Source organism: Fulmarus glacialis, unplaced genomic scaffold, assembly GCF_000690835.1.
Source record: "Fulmarus glacialis isolate BGI_N327 unplaced genomic scaffold, ASM69083v1 scaffold1285, whole genome shotgun sequence".
Lineage (NCBI taxonomy): Eukaryota > Metazoa > Chordata > Aves > Procellariiformes > Procellariidae > Fulmarus > Fulmarus glacialis.
Window position 1 is genome coordinate 28,831 of NW_009213423.1, and position 22,336 is coordinate 51,166.

Here is a 22,336-nt window from a genome sequence, read left to right on the forward strand (position 1 = left end):
GCCTTTTAGAATAATCTTATGACAGCACCGGTTTGCTCCCAATACTTTCATGAGTCCTTCTGCTGAGGACTAGCTTTTTACCCTATATGTACGTGTAACTGCTGATGGAAATCAATGGGAGGTTTGTATTTGTGAAGCCTGCAGGACCAGAGATCAATAGCACTCTTTTAGTCGGAGGCAGGAGGTACAAAGCAGCCTGCCTCCCTTAGATGTTACACGGGCTACTGGAGGGACACGGGCTGGGCTTCAACCTGTCCATGGCTGCCTCCCGAAACCTTGAGAGCTGAGGATAGCTACTAGGGATAGGCCAGTTACTTTTGTTTCCCATATATTGTTTTACGTGTCTTGTAGGTCCCATACCAGGCTCCTCATTCATTCAGCTGCAATATATTCTGATTGTGCGATTCACTCGTGAGGGCAGAGGAATTGATGGAGCTTCTTTTGAGGATCTTGTTTATGATGTCTTTCCATGTCTTCTTGTACTGATGCCGTAGCAAAGAGTACACAAAAGGGTCTGAAACAACTTTGCTATAAGCTAAGCACTTGGAAATGATTCCCCAGTGGGAATTGATGTGGACCACAGAGGATAATTCAACAAGTCTGTGGAAAGAGGAAAGTTGAAAGAGTGAATATTCGTATTAAAAACATGGAGCAACAACAGAACTGTAAGCCAATGACCCTCCCAAAACCCCAATTTATTCCTGGGCAATTGCAAGAAAGCAAAAGCAAAGAAAACCATACTCATGAAAACGTGAATATAGTCCTCCCCTTATACATTTCTAAGACTGCAAATGTAAACTTGAGGTCTGTTTCCCAAGGATGGGACTACACAGCTCCTGTCAGTGTGTCTTGACCTCCAAACTTCAAGGCATCCTTGACTCTGTACATTTAGCTGTACATTTACTGAGGCTGGAAGTGGACTTTGGATGTGTTGCCTCCTAAAAGGCTCTCTTGATCATTTGCCTCAATAAATGTTAAAGAATTTATTGCAAAATGGAATAGCTCCATCAGGATATGAGGCAGTCTTCAAAAGATCCTATTTATTTGTTATTGGAATACACCTTTTGGAGACTAAAAACTGAGTCCAAATCTCTGATGTAGAGCTGGGTTTTCAACTCATCTGGCTCACTCAGGCCATCAAGATACTTGATAAAGGGGCATCCCATCTCTAGAGTACTGTAACTTAGCCGTGTTTTTACTGTCTAGTGAACACCATGTTTGGAATCATAAATACTCTGTGGTAAGCAGGTCAACGCTTCATGGAATGTTTACTGCTGATGAAAAATACCGTGCAGCATCTACTCATAAAATCATTTGCTACATAACATATCCTCAACCATTACACTTTTAGTCTCTGTGCCAAAACTTACCCATACAGACAATGTGTGTTACTTTCTCTGATGACTCTAGGGTTTTCAGTCCTAATAAGATCTCTTGTTAGACAGTAACATTTCACTTCATTTTTTTTTCTTCATTTAGTGCTTTTGTTTTGTGCATTTTTCTAGTAGTGTGTGTCATAAGATTGTGTTTCTGGTAGCTAAAGTTCATCACAGACTTAATATAGCTCTAGAGGGAATGAAAGGAGTATAATCTCCCCAGGTATGTTTCCTGATGACTTTCACACTTATTGTCAGCATTGAATCCATTATGGACAACAAATTTAACCCCAAGTATTGTAAAAAATTATTTCTGCATAGCCTAACAATATTTTCTAAATATTTATGTAAAACCATACTTTGAGCTCTAAAGTTTGAGATTGGGACACAAAGTTCCATTGGTCTCATGCGAGTCATATTCCCCTACCATTAGCTATCTAAAAATCCAGCATCTAGTCTGAACTCATGGTTCCAGGTCCCCTCTAGAGTACCTGAGAAACCACCTCACCGGTGCTATCTACCTTCCTTAGCCAGGCCAGCTCCTAGAGAGAGAGTTCGATGCTTTTAAACGGTTTGTCTAGGTCGCAGGAGAAGCACACAAGGAAGGAAAATTCGTCACTGAGAGATGGCATAATACATCTTGAATTTAAAAACTGGTCACTTGAAAGGCCAAATATATACATTTGCAACAAATTTAGCGAGGCAAAACTTTTAACTCATTAGGGGAGGGAGGGAGAGAGGGAAGAGCTTTATATACTCCTCATACCTACACGAGCACAGATAGTTCACTTTGTACTGAGACAGAATATTTTTGACAGTGAAATATTGATAACTCCACAAGGTTTTCTTTCCTGGCGTCTTTGAGCAACACCGAAGGGCAGTTCTGTTCAATATGTCTCTACAGCTGTTGAGAAACAATTGATCTTTCTAGGGGACGAACAGCCGCATGTGCTGCTAGAGAGCCCCACTATGCAATGGCAAGTAAGTTCTTTGCTGAAACTGTCTTCAGCTCTTAAAGCTGCCTGGAAAATACTTCAGTTGCTGATGTTTCTTCAGACAAAGCACCATTTCCAAGGAGCATTCTGAAGTGTGGTTCCTGCAGCAGCAATGACAATAGCGTTGGTACTTCAAGCAGTTTAGAGATAAGGATTTTTTTCCTCAGTCATTTTATTCTCATTCCATAAACTTTCACTACATCGTGTTGTTTAAAATAGCGCTGGCAGATGGCATGGCCCGGTCATTTGAGCACAAAAGTGGGACTAAGGAGCCTTAATTTGTTACACCACTGACTACGAACTTCTGTCTTCTCTCTCCATTCTGGTTTGCCTAGACTGCAAACTCCATGGCAAAAGCACTGCTTCTTCCTGGGTGTGTGTGCTGGGCTTAGCACCACGGGTCTGCAGCCAGGGCTGGGGCTTTAGCCGCTGTCACAGTGTTGGTAATTCTAATACCGAGAACAGTTTTGTGTGCTTTGTGCTAGCAATTTGATCACTTTGTGTGTCACTTCCATTGGAAGTGAGGCGCACCTATACAATGGCGTTTTTAGGGGTGGTGACATTAGCCAAAATACTCTGGGATCACAGACGTGTCAGGCATTTGAGGTGACCAGGCTGTGTTACTTGAAAATACCTGGGAGTTGCTCTTGCCCCTCCACCGGTGCCGCAACTTTGAGATACCAAGGAACCGCCATCTATCCCATTTCTCTCTACTTTCATCTCGCCTATTCTTTCAACCTCTCCTTGTAACTCACGACTGATATCTTTCTTACAAAGTAGGATCCAAACTCAGACATAATTATCATCTACTCAAGCTGCCGGGGTGTCTCATCTGGTGTATTCTCTCTTGTTTAATAAAATGTAGCTTATGACACCCACGTTAATATGCTCTAAAATGAGAATTGACTATTTGGAAATTAATCATGTACTGAGTCATATTTACTTTGTAATCTACCATGAGCCATCCTTCTTCTTGTTATTCTCCACTTCACATATTTGATGCCTTCTTTGCATTTTTAATTTCATCATGTTGAATTTCATCTGGTTGATTTACTTTTACCGAGTGCTTTACACATGTGAATTTGATTAAGTTTGATTAAATTCAGTGGATGCCTTGAATGACCAAAATATGACAAATTTGTATCTGAGTCTCCGTCAATCAGTTCTACGAGATGTTAATAATCTCCATTTAAAGCATATCAAATAGACACTTCAGGGTTGCAAGCCTAGAGTTGCTAATTTTACCTTCATTGACTGATCAACTAAAAAGCCTACACTTTTATTGACAGAATTTTAAATATTTTCTTTGATTATGTTCCCTAAGTGTCCTTGATATTTACTCATTTTGCAACTCTTGCGTATTATTTTTTTATAGTAAATTACATTTGCAGATATCAAGCAGCAAACACAGAAATGCAGACAAACCCTAAGCTATGCAATTCCATTTTGTGTACAAACAATTAAAAGTCAGTCTTTCAAGGCATATCACATACTTTATTGCCTTTGAAAGAGGGCTTTGTTTCTCATTTATGAGGGAAATTATATGCATAGCTTCAATTTTCATTAAAAGTTTCAGCCAAAAAGAAGACATTTTCAGTGAAGGAGCATTAATAATTCAGTGCTACCTGTAAATTAAATTCTACAGTATCAACTACATAATTCCCTGTCTTGCTTTCATAAGCCACTCTTCTACTGTCTGGTCTTCAATACCTTTTATTTCAAAGCTATAAGCTGTTTTGCTGTGATACTTTGTTAATATTTTAGAAACTTATAATCCTGTAGCATGCGTCATGTCAAACGGCTATCCAATTATTTTATTTCACTTTCAGTAAACAAATGTGAATGCTATGTTGAAGAGTAAGACCTTGATCTTTTAGGCAGATAATACACTGAAAACCCTTTATATACATGTGAAGTTTATTACTTTAGTAAAATATTTTACTGAACATCTATACATCCAGCTGGAGGCTACTACAACGGCAACATATCTGTTGCGCATTGTTTAAACCTGAGAACTTAACTGAGTTATGGAGAAAATTCTGAATAGACCAGAGTCTCAAACAAGCTAAAGGGTCTTGCTGTTCAGGAGCGAAACAAAGCTGGCACTGCATTTTGGAGCTGGTGGATGATGAAGTTCTCATAAGAAGAAATTCAGTCCCTTCCCCAAGAATTTGGATCAGCTCTTTAAGCTTGCATTCCTAACATTTCTGTTTGTGTCTAATTCTGATTTTTTTTTTCCCCACACAAGTCCCATAGTATCAGAATTAGACCCTAGTTGGTTTTTTTTTGTGTTAATGATATGAATAAGCTGACTACGAGTCTTATTTTGATCTTGATGTTGATTTTACTTTATTTTCACTTTATTGCTTGGTAGATTGAATCTTTTGTACGCTGTCTCACTAGTAAAAAAGCCCTGTTCTAATCATTGCTTCTTGACACAAAAATGACATCGCGGTGATTGTTAGCTGATTTACCCTTAGCCAGTTTCGCCTCTTAAGTGGTGCATGTATTACAACTGGCCAGCTTCTGTAAGGAAGCAGACTTTTGGACTCTTGTAGCTAATTTTGCAAATCTCTTGTAGCAAATCTTGCAAACCATTGCTTTTAGCTGTTGCTCTTCCCCAGAGCTGCAGGAACAACCTGTCAGCCCAGAGATATGAGGATAGCAAGGCATCACAGAGACATGATGATAGCAAGCAGCACTGTCCGGCTTGTACCAAAAGGTTTTTCTATCCAGGAGGAAAATATCTCTACCTCACATCAGCTGAGACTTTTGATGAAGACTAGAAGACCACTTTTTTCGAATACATCAACCTAAGATTGCATAGGAAAATCATGCATTTATGGCACAGACAGGCAAGAACATAACTCACAGAGGAATTCTGAACTTGCTTGTCTACCCGAGCAGGATCTGCATGCAGAGGACAGGCAACCACTTTAAAGACACAGTTTGTTTATTCCTTGTCCCCCAGAGATTATACAAGAGAATTTAAATCTTCTTCTGCCTGTTCCAGCATGCTCCTCTGTAACCTTGGGGGCTATGCGCTTGGGGCTATGAACTTCTATGGGCTTGGGGCTATGAATTTCTTTCTGATATTGCTTCAGGATTTTTAATTTAAAGTCAATTTCCTCACACATTGACAGCACTTATTAACTTACATAAGCAAAGTTCTGTATTTCAGTATGAAATGCCTGGAGTTGAAAATTAATATTAGATATTGGTATGACTTATTTTAATTTTTCTTATGAAAAAGCTCCTTGGAGAAAATAGGTTTTGAACAATGTTATTTAACCGCATAATGATAAATATAGCAAAAGAAGAGATATGTACTAACAGAATTTTTACAAACCAGGAAACAAGCTATGCCTAGAAATAAATAATACAGGGTAATAGATCTGTCATTCTGGTACAGTGGAAACGAATCAAGAAGAATCAGATTTTACCGATACACTATTTAAGGTCAGCCACTGAACTAATTAGAGGGGTGTTTTCTTGATAAAATGGTGCCTAATCTGATTTTTACCTTAATGTAATCTGCAAAACTCTGGTTTACCCAGAGAAGAATTTATCTGGCTGTTATAAGCACAACTCCTTCATTGGTTCATGGGATTGCTAGAGACAACTATTCGTTTTTAGTGTGGAAGCAGAAAGATGTCATTATAGTAAAGCCTTGTGATTTGCTGCTTTCAGGCCTCAATTCATGAAGTAATTAAAAGCATGTTTAATTTAAGCACATTGCTGATTAGAACTGGCTGTCCAATTGAGAGGCTGAGCAATACACTTTCTCAGCTCTCTTCTGTTCACTGCCTTGAACTGTGATTGATTGCCTCGAACTTGTGAATGCACAGCGCTGGACATAGTCCAGAAAATAATATTTGCTTACGTAATTAAGCTCAAAATCCCCTTGACTTCAACACCCTCAGCCATATGCGTGAGGCATAGGGAAGCACAGTAATGCACGTCCTTGAACACCCGTCCACGCGGCGTTGTGTCCAGCAAGGTCTCTCAAGTAGCTAAAGAGGGAATTCCCTGAAGCCTGTTGTGCAGCGATCCCCCCAGACGTGCCAGAACTGAAAAGGCCAGGAAAGTGATAGTCTTTGCCCCAGCTGGCACACCTGGCCAGTGCCCAAGCCTACCCCAGTGCAGGCAAGCACGTTCAGGACCCTACGTTTGGACTCTTCTCGTCATCTCTCTCTGTGGCAAAGCTATTAGTCCCCAACAGACTGAAGACACGGGAACATTTAAGTGATCCTGGCATGGACTAAAGGGAGGAGGCTCAGGATTTTTCTAATCCCTCTTCTGTACCTTAAGGCTACTGGGACACAAATTAGGATGCCTCAGAGGTAAGAGGAGGTGGAGAAGTGGTGCCGGAATGCTGGGCTGAGGTACCTATGGAGGAGCACAAAAATACTTCTGGCAGTTCTGGTTAAAGCAGTCGGCATCACTCAGGACGGAGCCGCAAGCTATTCTGTGACTGCAAAAATTTTCATTAAGTTCAGAGACCCAACATAAAATGAAAATTAACCATTTGCAATGAGACAAATACTTTAATGTCTTATAGCCTGAGAACTAAATCTAAATGTCCATAATTATAAATCCTTTCACACCCTTTCAGAGTGTGTGGCATGGAGCGTCTTCTTGTGACTGCTAAGTTAAAGTGAAGGTAAATCTAGTAACGCTGTTACAAATCTATTTGCAACATTGTTACAAATAAACAGCATGAATCAATTAGCTATTATTATCATGAACATAAAATCAATGTGACATGCAGGTTTCCATTTTTACCAAGAGACTACAAGACCTTCTTGTGAATTGTTTTGTTAGAAATAGAAATTCAGGATATTATACTGAATTGGAAAAACTTGGGATTGGCTACATGCCCACTTATACTGAGTCTAATTCAGCTTTTTCAATGATTTTTTAAATGATGAATCAGAGTTTGACTGAAGTCAGTCAGACCCAATAATTTCTATTTGATAGTATTGTGATAGGTGAGACTTTAAAAATATTTTTTTCTTTCTGTGTTCTGTATAGCAGCATTTCAGTTTTTCCAGAGTCTTTTAATAAGGAATGCAAGTTGTAAATCTCCTTCAACAGCTAGATAACACTTTTCTGGTTATACTCACTTTCTAATACTTTATGTTTCATAGGAGTAAATTTGTGTTTCCCACAGGAGCCGTTTCCAAAGATAAGCCAGTAGATAGATAAGTACATCTGACCATAAATCACAAGATTTTTTTTTAGCTATGAGCCAGAACAGCTTTGATATTTGATGTTTATGACTAATAAACTCTATCCACTCAGACAAAACTATTGTTTAAGTTTGTGGACCATGTTCTCACCTCAGTTGGATCTTGTTTGACCACATTTTTATAGTCTGACCTATTCAGACAAGCGTCTTCCCCTGCAGATCACCCCCTGAACTGGGGAGGCAATCTGCGGAGTAGGTGACTACTTGACCCCAAAAAAGTTTGCAAAATCCTGTGGACTGACTTCCTAAATCACTCCCATGCGACCAACATATTGACTGGGCTGACTGAACAGAGTTTGGACACAGGTTGCATCAGGATTGTATCAAAGAAGTGCTATGACATTTTATATAGTTTTGTTAGCTCAGTAAACGCAATCTCTGTCGTAGGAGTGGAAACAGCATTTTCACAGGAGACTTGAATCATTTTCTGGTTCAGCGTGCCCTACTTCTCTGAGTTAAGAGTGCATCTCAGTAGTCTTTTCCAGGATGTAGGTTCACACTTACCTTGTAATTACATAAGGTGCAAAACAAAGTATAAAAGTACCAATAAAGGTACTTATTTTCTTTGTTGCTCGCTGCCTCCGTCTCTTTTGTTCTTCTAGACAACGCTCTCTTACGCTGTGTGACATTCAACACAAACAAAAACATGAATCATAATATCAGGTAGCAGATTTTAATGGCTTTACTTATGGAATGATGGAAATCAATCGTTCCAGTAAGTGCTGTATTCACATAAGCCAATACCAGGTGCACTGCATTTATATGGGACAATAGCAAGTATTAATGCATTGTATGATCGCCTCACCCTCCAAAAACAACTACTGAGAAACACATGATTATATATTTATATGCACACACCCCATTATATCGATTTGTATGTAGTCAAATGGGTGGAATTCAGCCTTGAATTCAATTGCAGCTCCTTTTTGAATAACTGTGAGCCGTAATTGCAAGCCAGAGTTTGCCTCATGATATTCAGAGATGTGGAAAATATCCAGAGTGGGGTAGGCAACGTGCTACTTCGCTAGAAACAGCAATTCCAACACCACTATGTTAGATAGGAGAAACTTCCCAGCAAGATAAGCAATAAAACACAATAAAATCATAACAGGAAAAAAACATGCTCTGAACATTCAGTCCAACGTCGGAGCAATCGCTATATCCCACAGCTGTGAACCGCGTGGCCATAAATCTTACAGCAGCCTGTGCAGCTCTGCACAGCCGCCGTGCTGAACGCTTCGCAAAGCTGGGAATTATAGAACAGATCCACAGCGCTGTGATGTTCTGACCCCTGGCCTCAAAGCCTTGCTCCCGGCTAAACCGCTACAAAATAGTCACACCCTGCGTTTTTTCCTACCTGTGGCATTTTAGGACAAGAGCTTCCCCTTTGAGTTTCCCGGTGGTGGTCTCAGCAGGTCACCAGAATGCTGCTAAGACCCTCGGTGTGCCAGCAAGGTGATGGGAGCTCGGGGCTGAGACTGCGCTTCCACTGTGGGAAATCCCCTTTGAAAGCAGCACCTTTGCTTGCCAAAAGAGTGAAAAGCCAACCTCCTCCTCTACCCACTTGTGTAACTCTTGTGTTGGCTGTGCATTTTGAGGGAAGTGGATGAGTTACTGACTTCTCCAGGCAGGTAGGTTGGATGGGCAGCACTGGTTGTATCTCCCAGAGCCCCAGGGCCTTCTGTATCTGAACTAGTCCCTTTGGGAAAGAGCAAACCCGAAGCCAGCCTGAAATCCCTCTCTACGCACCTAGAAGCGCTGCTGCTTGTTGACTTATTGCACAGGTCTCGTGGTAAAGCAATCCCATGTCTCGGGCAAACCGAATGGTCTGGCCCATGTGCTGCATTTTGTAACTGCTTGGCATTGGTCTCTCTGTTTTTATTGTAAATTGGTAATCAGTGACTCACCGTCAGGTTCCACACGCGCATATGTTAATAGCTGCGAGGTTTATGGCCATACCCTTATGTTGTTTGCTGTACCTGCAAATGTTTGATCAACATCTAAATGCATCTCAGTGTTCTTCGATGATCCCTGAGGCAGTGAGTTCTTCTGTTACCTTCTGGTTGTGTTAAGGAAAACGTGTTTCCGTCGATCCATTTTATATATGGTCTTACACTGCCAGTCCCCAGAGCAGCTACCATGATGGCAAAATGAACAAAATACTGGAGGAAAAGGTTTTTCTGCTTGAAATAGCAAATCGTCTCACTCTTAAAGAATATGCCTAAGTAGAATGAAAATGCATCGAAAAGTGTTACATGTTCTATGTCTGAGTTATTTGCAGCAAGAAATGGCAGCTGAGAAGGAAAAAAAAAAACCCCACCTTTTCAAGGGAACCTATGTGCTTTCAGTTCTGCAAGGGCTGGAGAACTTGGAGTATTTTTAGGTGCAGACAGATGATCTTAGAGGTTTGACAGCTTTGCTTAAGACCTGTGTTGTTAAATTCATAGTATCCCAGGCACATGGCAATATAGGAAAAGAAATCTTTAAAATAGGTTCAATTAGGGTGTTAGGGTGTAAGAGGGTGGTGTATTTTTGGTCTCTAACAGTTTCCCCAGTTGTGTCTTTTCCCTATTGGCACATACAAAGCTGACTTTGATTCCTGGAGCTCACACATGACTTGGGAAGTCCTGATACACTTCAACCAATTTCTTTTTTTCAGCCTTTCCAGACGTAACTAATAAATACCACATCACAGAGGAAGGTATTTTATCTCATTCCTTCATGTAGACAGTGTACACAGATGGGTATTTTGCTTTTGCACACACTTTTATGCACTAAGATAAGAACATATATGCAAGTTCTAGTAGTGACACTAGTAATAGAACTGGATTATTGACTAAGCTTTCACTTAAAGATTTTAATATCCTGGAAAATCTGAGATATATCCCTTTGAAGGTTTGGTATTTTAAACAAAGTTTATGAGATACTGGACCTTAAGATCTGTAAAGCTGGATACACCAAAAAGATAGTATAGATAATTTGGGTGAAGAAACACATAGGTTAAGCACTTAAGTGAAGTCTTGCCCAAACCTCTCACAATACCTAAGATACGTTGGTCTTAAGAACAAAGTCAAGAAAAAGCAGTATCCAGTAAAAATGCCTAAGCTAACTTGAAAGGACATGTGCCCTAAATATTCACATGATTTTGTGTGGTATTTAGAGTTTTCCTTTGTACTCATCTTGAATGATCTTCAGAAGATCCCTCGTGTTTTTCCAAGTCACAGGTAATAAAGCCATCTGTCATAACGCCTCTCGCTAGACCCCCTTGCGGGTGGATTCTGAGTCATAGGAAGCAGAAAATTGTCCGTACACATTTCTCAGTGTTGAAACTAGACCATGCAAAAAGCCAGAAAAATCAGGGTAGTCTAAGGTGGGACCAAGGAGAGAACTTTGTTCTCTCATGTGCCTTCTCCCAACATCCATGTCTATGCTCTTAGGTACTATAGTAAACTCTGAAATTGCCTGTGTATATACCACTTATATAATTCAAATGGTGCCTTTGTTATGTCAGAGCTTTATGAACATCACTGACTGCTCCAGGAGACCTGCAGCCTTTGTGTAGCTCTCACAGTAGGGAAGGCAAGCCGAGCTCTGACCCTTCCAGCGGCGGTAGCTGTCACCAGTTAAGGCAGCACCACTCTAGGCCAAATCAGCCACCATTTCTGTAGTCTAGAAAAGAAGCTAAAACTCTTTTCTTAGAGAGAAGCACTAGAATAAGCTGGTGCAAGAGATAAATAATGGTTAGTAATAGATGACTCGCAGCAAAGTGCCTATACAACTCTGTCTCCTCTGAAGAAAGGAGGTATCATTCCCACCGCCCCATTGAATCCACCCCTCAGTGAGATGATGCAGGAACACCCTCAAATTAACCTAGACCAGAAAAAATGCAGAGGAGGAGAAATACGATTGAGATTTTTGCCCTTTTTCTAAGCTTTGCTGGGCAGTCCAGGCATACTTTAAGCATTAGGCATAACGATTGCTATTTCAAATAGCCCAGTGGGTCTGTGGCACTGTCCTGGGAGTAACCACCACATCTCACAGTGCGTGCAGGAACTAAGACCAGTTGAGGCACAGTTTAGCAACCAGACAGCACGTAGGGCAGACGGGTGTTTTTTCCTCTATGTGACTTGGTGGATAAGGGAAGATTTATACATGTGTTTCTCAAGAAGAGTAACGGGACTTGCCCGAAGTTCTGCTCTGCATTCTTGGTCAAGGGACAGATCAGCTTAACTGGAGAATTTTGAGCAAATGTTTCTGTTCCTCTAACAGTGTGCTGTCCTGCCCTGATCCTTTCAGACTGATTTGCCTTAGGCTTAGGAATCCCCCAAATATGACCTTTTTCTGAGGACAGCCACATGTGCTTTCAGTCCCGCAGCTCTGCTCCTGGCTGGCTGCAAAGCGAGAGAGCTGGTGTTCGCCTCCAGCTTGCAGAGCAAAGGACAGCAAGGGGGGTCAGGTAGGATGTCTGGCGTAGGACTGCCCTCTTCAACTGCTCTCGGCTTTCCTCTCTTCCAGGCAGACTTCTTCCCCCGATCAGACACCTCCCCGCACTGCCAGCATTTTTCTGAAAGACATTTCCCTTCCCTTCAGTCTCTGACAGACAGTCTGAACCTTAAGATCCAGTCTCTGACTGTCTCCCAAGCAGCACACGCATCCCTCACAGCCTCTCTGTCACCCGACATAGCCAAACCATTTTCTCCTTTTTTTCCAGGCAAAACCATCAGATTTTTCCTTTTCCAATCACCTGCTCCAGCCACACTAAGCCCTAAGCCAAACTAGTTCCTCTGAGCAAACCAGGCTGATTTCTTTCCACACTGTGAGCAGTACCTCTGTTTTCCCCTTTCCAGAGCTCGCTCGTTGACTCTGCCACCCCGTCCCAGTCATAGCTGGGTCTTAGCCCCCTCCGCCCCAGCTCATCGCAGCCTCTCAGCCCTCAGCCAGGACACGCTGATCCGTCAGCCACCCTGTCCCATTCCATCCTGCATCACCTGTGCAGGTTCATTTCTCCATTTCCCAAGCCGATCACTCCGGCTCGTCCTGCTGCTCCTTTCTCACCAGCCCAGTCCCACGTCCTTCCAGCCGTGCCTGTTTTGGTCCTCTCCATTTCCTCCTCTCCGCTTCTCGTGGGCAGAGACATTGCGTACTCACAGCACACGCTGACTTCTTTCTCCTCCGTGCACCAGGCACCTTCCCCAGCTCCTCGCCAGGATCACTGCCTGTCCAGCACCGACCTTGGGCTTCCATCCAGCAAGGCTTTCTCTCCTTCAGCTTTACCGCTATGTTCCCCTTACTGGCCCAGGGAAAACTGCCTGTCCCACCCTCCCTCCTCCAGCCAAATCTGCATCCCTACCAGATCCAGGCATAGCCTATTCAAGCAAGATTTATAGTTTGTGCATAATCCCTGATGTGACTTTTCTGCACAGCATCCTAGCACACATTCATACCCTTGCCTTCAAGCCCATTATCCTCCCAGCCCCCGGAGACTTTTCTCCTCCTGTGCTTAAGGACTAATTTGAAATGAACTTTATACGTCCCTCGCTTGTCATATTAACATCGCTACTGAAGTCTCTCTCACTTGGATTTAAGTATAGGCATCCAAGCGTATGCGTTTTGCAGATGTTATTCCTTTATAATTCTGCCTTCAGGAAAGATAAAGTTACAGAGAGCACAGCAATAGGGAAAGCGCCGGGCGAAGGAGCGGCACGCAGCGCCCAGCTTCCCTTCTGAACTCCGAGGGAAGGGACATGTGCAGCCTCAGCCTGCTCCCTCTCAGGCATCCAGCAGCGTTTTGGGCTGACAGTGCCAACAAAATGCAAATCTATCGAGCACTAAATCCACCTTCAGAGACAAAGGGCAGTGATCTGATCACTATCTCGAAGGGAAGTGCATGCTCAGCCAAAACTGCCTGTTTCTTTGCTCTCCCTCCCAAAACAAGCCCTTAAAGCATAACAAAGAAGAGTTGCTTCTACAACCAGAAAAATAAACACAACTAAAAAGAAACATGCAGAATAGAAACTGGCAAGAAGGATGTTTGTTTTCTCCCCCTCCCCATCCCCTGCCGCGATACAGAACAGACTGTGTTTAACATAACACCGAACCCGTCCTCTCTTCCTCTGCGGTGAATAGTCTCACTTGCTGAACACACAGGCACCTTACCTGGGATGGATGTCCACAAGCAGCACCAGGGTCTGCATAGTGATCACGTCAATCCGCTTACAGTGAAACCGTGCCACCTTCAGCACTTTTAGATATGTGAAACACAGGACTATAAGGGAGAGGAGGAAGCTGAGGGTGTGAAAAACCCCAGTGAAAATCACAAACTGTGTCCTATCCTCTGGTCTCTTGTTGTACAAGGTGCAGGAGGCATAGAGGTGATGGAAACCCACCCAGGAGAGAGAAGCTGCCACTATCGGGAACGACACCGAGTGTAACCACGTGTAGCTCAGTATGAGAGCAGCATCTTTGTACCTCATTTTGGAGTGATAACTTAGAGGGAAGACCACAGCAATCCATCTGTCAATGCTCAAAGCTGCCATGCTCAACATGGAGTTCGTGGTGAGAAAAGTCTCCAGGAAGCCCACAATTTGGCAGATCTGATCTCCTCCTGGTTGACTCTTGTAAATGATCCCAGCCAAGGTCAGGGGCATGTTCGAAACAGTCATCAACAGGTTGCAGAAGGTGAGGTTGAGGATGAACAATCCCGGGACCTGCTTGCGGATGTCAGCGCTGTATAGGAAGCACATCAGCACCAGCACGTTGGCCAGCAGGGCCACGAGCATCAGCACCACCACCACGAAAGCCAGGATCACCTCCCAGATGCTCATGGTGCGTCCAGTCACAGGAGGGACATCTCCGAAACTGCGCCGCGCCGGCACCCGGGGAACATGGTGCGAGGCGCATTCACCTCGCCCTCCTCCCCAGCCTGCTCGCACTTTTGCATGCCCTTCGTATTTTTAGAAGAGCTGCAGTTTTTTTCTTCAACCTCCCCCTCCTCGCTGCTCCTTTCCACGTCAACGCTTTCCGAGACGTGCACAAAAGCACTGGGAATGCCCATCAAACTGCGAGGAGGGCTTAAAAAATATCAGCAGGACTGAACCACTGTCTCCATTCGGTCCATTCGAAGGAGAGCAGGTTATTCTGAGAAACTGCTCTCCTGAGATCCCTAATTATCAGCCCCAAGCTTGCTAGCAATCCACCGAGTGAATTGTGCTCTCTTTCTCTCTTGCTTTCTGTCTGTCTCTCTCTCTCTCTCTTGCTCTTTCTCTCCCCTCCCCTCTCCTCCAACCCTCACTCCCTTCCAAGCTGAATGTAACCTGCTTTTTATGATCACAGATAAAAACCCCATTAATGGATTAAAGCATGCACACTGCTGGTGATTCGCAAACGTGATTATGTCATCCCGACTCCACAACCCCTCCCCTTCTCCTTGCGGTTGTGCCTAGACTTTCCTCAAGAGAAATCCCATGCTTTCATTTAATTGATTTAGCCATTAATTTGCAAACAGCCATGTAACCGAATTCCTGCGCTCCAGCGTGTTTCCTACATTTCGGTGCATCACTTTCCCAGTTGCTGCTTGCTCTCAGCCAGGGCAGGGGCTTTCTTTTCTCTTCATTAGCTGTGCTCAAAAAGATGGGGAAAAATGGATATATTCTGCTACTTCTCTGGAGCTGTCATTAGGCTACTGGAATGGTTTTACTGCTCTAGTTTAGCACTTTGCAGTCCTGTGTCTCCAAGCACGATGCGTAGGAGGAAAATGATTGCCTCCCCTCCTCCTTTAAAAGCAGGGAAACCAAAGCCCCAAATGCCGCTGTAACATGCCCAAGGTCACAGAGCAGGTGAGTGGCAGAGGCAGCAACGTGCTGCCGCTCTCGCTATTCAGTCAAGCTTTCTCCCCTTCAACAGCCTTTGCTTCTTCCTAATCAAAGCCTCCCTCCCTGTGAGGGTGAGCACCCTGTGAGATCAAAACCAAGAAGCAGCTTGACAAAGGAAATAGGAATGAGTCTGTATTGCACATAATTAGGCGTTAAAATTAAGTTTGTTTTAAAGGACGGAGTGGGAACGGTTTTCTGATTGCTTTTCCTGTCTCTTTAAAACAGTTTTAACTGGGGATGCTGAGAGGTGGTGAGCAATGTGGACAGCTTTCTCATCAAGGCAGCCTTAATCTCCGCACAATAAGAAGGCAAAAGATACCCTGCAGCACAGTTATTGTGGCTTAATAAGTGCCTCTGCACGTGTGCGAGAGCTAGATGCTTAGGCGGATTTTTCCCCTGTGCTCGCAGCCCTTGCCAGAGCCGGGCATGCTCGATTTACAGCAGCTATTCCTTGCAGACACTTGGGCTCGTCCCCTCAGCAGCAGAGCTGTCACCCTGCACGGTGTCAGAGCTTTGCATGTTGCAGGAAGGCCCCTTCTCTTCCACTTTTCTTTTGTTTTGTTTTCTTAAACCAGGTTTTAAAGGGCTGGTAGAGACAGAAGACTGTCATCGAAGACATCCAGGACAGTTTAGCTGGGTACGCAGGTCCTCGACACAGGCACTCGGTGGAGGAGGAGGGGTTCAGGGTGCAGAGCCCAGCTCTGTCCATGAGCCCCTGTCTCCAGAACACAAGTACATGTCCTCAAGCTGAGTGGACGAGGAGCAGGACTTCAGTGTCTGGTCTTTTCCTGAGGCAGGGACCCAAAGCCACATGCGAAAAGCCTACGGGTGACCCCTTCTCTAAATAAGAAGGTCCTTTTACCTCTTAGGAGAGGTAGGTTAAGGAGATGGGCGAGAAGATGCAGATTTTGCTGCATGGCACCAGAACCTCAGGAAGTTTCCTTCTCGGGTAGGAAGCCACAGCCCTGGCTGAGAAAGGTGTCCTAGCACCAACGGCCTGAGCAGGGTGTCCATGTTACAGTACCGAGCATGACGCCAGCTTAAAGCTTAGCTCAAAGACAGGCCCCCGGGAAGAGGCCGTGTGAGCTGGGAGGCACTGAGAAGAAAAACTGGGAAGTTTCTAAAGACCTGGCAAGACTTGGTAGGCTAGGAAGGACAGGGAAAAAGGAAGGGAAAACCTGGTGACATATAGGAGGCAGGTACTCTGTGACAGTGGTGGAGGGGAATCTCATGCCCACTTGGTGTCAAGGTGATACCTGACTCCTCCTTCCCATGCTCAGCCTTCTCCTTGGCTCAAATCAATCCTGCAAGGCCCCCAGCTGCACAAATCATTCAAGGCCCAGCAGCACAGGCACTGGATAATTTAGTCATTTATCTTGCCTTGCAACACACGAGGCTATGGGATGGTCTCCTGGAGCAGTGTGCTTTTTTCCCTTTAGCGAGCTGTGGTGCCTCCTGGATTCAAAAGCTCTGCTCGTGAGTAATTCCCTGGTGTGACAGGGCGTCTGGCATCAGTGTCAAGTCCAGGTAGACAGGGAGGGAGGAAATTTGCATCTGGAAATAAAGGATTAGGGATGACAGTTAGGAAAGGAGGATTCTCCCAAAGGGATGGATAAATGTGAAATAACTGGAAGGGAGATACTTCAGTGAAGCAGTGATGGAATATGAATGGTCAGATTCGGGGGTGGCATGGGATAGACGTTGCAGTGGACCTGTCGTGAGGGGGCCAATGTGGAGCTGATGTGGAGGAAACAGTGGACAAAGGGTAGTGGTGGGCTTATCCTGAAGGGCAGGAGAGGCCGGCAAGACTATGGACAGGCTCTGCTGGATCTCTTTACCGGAGAGCATACAGGAGTGGAGAAGCATATAGGAGTGGATAGCTGTAGGACTGTCAAGGGGAGACCCGCTGTCTCCTCCGCATGGTGTCTGACCTCCTTCTTCCAAGACCTGAGATCTCCCCCCTCTCCACCTAGCCCTTTTCCTCCTCAGAGTTTGGTAGGGTGCTGCTACCGTTCGTATCGGTGTGGGAAAGCGAAATTAAAGCAGCAAGTTTGGCATGTACTTGAGTAATTGTTGGGCTAAATGAACGAAGCATTCCTAGTCCTATGCTTCCCAGTTTACTCATTGCTTTGCCTTTTCCCATCAAGCTGTTCTGTGTTGTACAAGTTTCTTGGGTAAATAAAACATTGTTATCAGTAAGCTTAAACTCCCAGTGTTTACAGGAAAAATGTAGCGGCTAAAAAGGGCTTAAATCTACAATCAAGTGAAAAAGCTTTCTAGATTTCAGGAGAAAGCTGAAGTTTTCTCTTGATGACTGATTTGAGTCTCAGTATGTATATCTAACTCGAAAGGCCCAAGTAATTTACATAATTGATTCCCCTGCTGGTAATCCCTGAAGCTGAGGATATTTACTGAATGCTTCTGGATTTATTTATCATGCCTACCTAAGAGAGCATGATGGATCCATCAAATAGCTTCATTTTATACAAATCGGGAGGAAAGAATATGTTGTGCATATTTTATCACTGTAGAGGAAATGAATGTGTTGCCTGTGAGCTCCTAATGACAGGGACTACAAGTTTGATTTGTAATATTTCAATGACAGACTACGTTATGAATTAGCAATAAGCACTACTAATAAATATCAATTACCACCAGTGAACTTTGACAGTGTTGGGTCTGGGTTTAGAAGATCAGTCCTCCTTTGGCATTTGCTCCATCATCATGCACACAAAACCACAGAACATCCATTGTATTTTATATATATTAAAGGCAGAGGTGACTCTGTGAAGAAGGATGGCCCAGCAGAAAGAGCAACAGGCTGCTAACCCAGACCCCTGGGTCCGACATGACCACGGGGACACCAGTTCACCAAACCTCTCCTGTCTTTGCTTTGTCCTATAACCTCATGGGGACAAAGGCGAGGTCTTTGTACACAACGAGGCCCTGATCCTTGAGAGAGCCTAAAGGCCTTATCTTAATCAAATAATGAATTTTATCCACAAATGACTAATCCTAGAAGGATCACACAAATCTGTTGCCATTCTTTTACAACAGCCTATAGCTAATGGATTTGTGGCCTACATACCATGTGCATACCAGTTTACCCTGACGGAGATATGATTTGTACTAGTATCGTACCAAACCGGAGACATATTGCAACAATATGAAACTCCTCGAGATAACAGGTCAATTTATTACTCTCCATGTAGTAATTTTTATTACATTTTTGTCTATATTTGGCAATAGGCAAAGGCATGAAGCTGATTAAATCTTCAATATTTTGGGCTGACCTTTGAATTTCAAAAATTCTACAACATGTGGATGGAAGATTTGTCTTTGCTGGGGTGTTCATGAAGGGAAAATCTTTCTCTGCATGTTGTCCCACTGAGACTATGAAATAACTACTTGGGATAAATGAAATTGTCAAAGTTATGTCCAATATATCCCATATAGGAGGCTATTTTGATGACCTAACTAAAACATCTAAGGCACTCATTTCACAGGAAACTAATGTTTAAGGCTTTACACCACTGAGAAAACGACTTGAAAATCTAACCTGAAAATGCATTTGAGGTCTGATGCATTTCCTTTGTACTGAGAGTTGTAACTCTCCAATTTTTCTCTGTCAAATTTTAGGATCTCTGTTTCATGCTTTCACTGCACTTTCTTTCTCCTGTTGTCTCACCTACCTCCTTTGATCAGCAGCGTACAAACTTGTCAGGACTTCAATAACAGGAAGAGATTGTTTCTCCTTTATCTGTGTCTTAGCCAGTTCAAAGACAACCGATTTCCCCCGGGAAGCCAGTGTGCCTGCAGACAGCCCGGGGGTATTTCCTCTTGCCTCCATCAGCCTTTACTTTTGCTTCATGGCCGTTTGGAGAGCTTGCAATACATTTATGAACTGTAGAAGCGGGTCGTTTCACTTTATTGTCAATTAAACTAAACTTTAGTAACAGCGGTATCTTTACTCGGATTAATTGAAGGTCAATTGTCACATTGGAAGAAACCAAGTGTTGTCCTCTATTATGTGAGTAGCATAATGGCTCATGAAATCATTGTTCTACTGGATCAATGGTAAAGTCTCTCTGACTTCAGCCGTTAGAATTTCACCATATATATATAGTATGGATAACGTGAGTAATGACTTGTGTAATGTCTACATACTTTGTCAGGATGGTAGACAGACTTAAGAGGGCAGCTGGCACTGGTAGTTCCTTGCTCCACTAACAATGTCAGAAGCAGTGGAGAACACTTTTTCCTCTGCATCTGCGAAATCACAACTTTTGAGTCACTGCGTGGAAAGTGATCCAAGCCTTTGGTCGCCACGCCGGGACAGAGGCTCAAGAAGAGAAGGCACAAGGAAGCTCTTTAAGCTCTTGTGTGAGTTGACTTTGGTCTATCTTCAGCCCAGTACCATGCAAAACCTTGACAAGTTGGCTTGGTGAAGAGAGCCCTCTGTCTCTTGGGCCCTGGCTGGCAGGGTGTCATGGTGCAGAGGTTACACCTTCTCTGTCACCTTCACAGACCAAAGTTTCTTTTACTTCAGCCCCCACTCTTCCCAGCCCCCCAAAACTACTATCATGCAGTGGCTTCTTGCCCATTTCCTTGCTTTCCAGTAGTGCCATGTGTTGCACACAGTGAATACTGCATGGTACACTGGAATTAACTGGGGGTTACTGGCCAGCTGGATGGTTTCTCACAGGCCTTGGGGACCTGGGAGAGAAACCCTCCGCTGCCTCGCTGTGCAGCCCTCCCACTGCGAGTGCCACGACAGCTTCAGCAGCGCTGCTCACCAGAGCCCTCCCGGTGAATTATTCATGCTCGGGTTGTCACTGTTAGCTTGCTTCATGGAATTAAAGAAACATCGGTCCTGAGGCACACGGCTGATGCTTCTGGCACTTCTGCCTGCCGGATGGATTTTTAAGGGCTCTTAAGGTAGGAAGGAAAGCAAATCAAGCCAGCAGCAGCAGCAGCAAGCCATGTGAACCTTTGAGTTTGATTTTTGTGGGTGGATGTGTGTGTAGGTGGAAGGCACAGCTCTCCCTTTCCCTGGGCTGCTTCTGAACCGGGTGAGAGCTTTCTTCCTGGGGACCAATTAGTGGATGAGCAAGCTCAGTAGGAGAGTAACTTGGTCTGTCTGTGTTATTTCTGCAAATGCAAGATGTTAAATGACGTATTGCAGCATGGGGTTTGCTTCACAATTTATATTTTGGAATCACTCCATGTCAGTATCATCAACGAGGCAGATATTGAGTCACACTTCATCTTCGTATCGAGCTATATTAGAATAGTATTCATTTAAAGGAGAGAGTGCATGGATGTACCTACTTTATTTGGTTTACCTATAAAGACAACAAGGAGGGCTCAAAGAAATACTTGGTCAGTAGGTTTTAAGTGCACTTTCCATTTCTCACAAAAAATATATTTATTAGCAAAGAATAATTGGTTCTATTTTGATTTTTTAAAAGGTGTAAGAGAATTTTAATTTTGTTTTCTGATTTTTTGTCATTCTCAACCTGTTTTTATTCCTCACCTCTTTCTTATATACAGATGAAATAAAAGAATAACTAATCTGAAAATTAACATAATTTTCTTTGAGAGATGTTGAAAAACTAAAATCAAACAAACAAAAAACCCCTATTTAAAATAGAATTAAATTAGTATATCCATAATGTTGCAGCCTTTAGAATAGTATCAGTACTTTCAGAGACGGGAAGTAAATTTTTCCATCAGCTCTTTCACCATTCATCTTCATGTGTACACATCTGCAGAGGTTAGAATTATTCAGCAGACCCCAACACACTTTCTGACCCAAACCCTGGAAGGTATTTCTAGAAAGGCTGATTTCCAGCCTCCAGGAACTGTAGAAACATTATCTGGTATGCTACATGCACCAACTGAATGAGAATTGCCTTCAGAAAATTGAGAAAAAGGAATTCATGCATTTGAAAGTCTACTTAGATGATGCCATCTTTATTTGCAAGCTGCATAGCTATTCTGATGTTATTCACATGAAAACATGTCAATCAAATATCACCTGAATTTAAAAAACTGTTATTATTGCTCTGAGCTACTCTTATGTTTTCCTGTCAATATTGTCATAAAGATGAGAGCAAACTGATGTGCGTGTAAAAGCGGCTCCGTGAGTACCCATGAGTGCTTCTCCCATGAGGAGACGTAAGGAGGACTTCATCAAATATTGTGACTGTCTTGACAAGAGCTCAGATGTCACAACTGATGGCCACGTCCTTTCCTTTTCCAAGCTTGCCTGGATGTGGCGTGGTCCCTCAGAAAAGCGGAGCTGCCTTGGGAATTGATGTAGCAACCTGAGCTCAGGTAGGGCTGCATTTCAGACTGATCGCTGGCAGCGGTCCGGCACGGGTTTACGGCTAACGGGGATGGCTTTGTCTTCGCAACTGTTTAAGGCACAAGCTGTGCCTTTCTTTGTCTTTGTTCATTAACTTTAGAGACTCATGATCACCTTGGTTAATTTGCAATAGGAGTAGTAGAGGTCTCCAACAAATCCAAAGGCACTTTGTCTTAGCTACATCTACGTATATGTGGGAGGAAAGCTTTGCCCTGAGAAGTTTGTGCTTGTGCAGGTGACTTCAAAAGTGCCTGACAAGATTTAGAGACCAGTATGCAAAGGAGAAGGCAATGCTACTGGAAAGACACTCGTTCAGGGAAAGTAATTAAGCCTAGGAGTGGCCTCTAGTGCACTGCTCATAAGGCCACCTAAGATGTGACAGTCACAGTAGGATTTAAACTGTTGTGGGAAAAGCATAGGATATTTGAAATGCAGAGAATGTATTTTAGAGGAAGAAGAAAGACAGTCACTAA

General features: G+C 43.4%; 1 protein-coding gene across 1 annotated transcript; it reads right to left on the bottom strand.

Annotated features, from left to right (window-relative positions):
* Positions 1–368: 368 nt before the first annotated feature.
* Positions 369–14,446, bottom strand: GPR26 (G protein-coupled receptor 26). The gene is made up of 3 exons (XM_009578173.1): positions 13,779–14,446; positions 8,127–8,240; positions 369–600 (listed from the first exon to the last, which is right to left on the bottom strand). Exons 1-3 carry the CDS (start codon positions 14,444–14,446, stop codon positions 369–371), a joined length of 1,014 nt encoding a protein of 337 aa, XP_009576468.1.
* Positions 14,447–22,336: the final 7,890 nt, after the last annotated feature.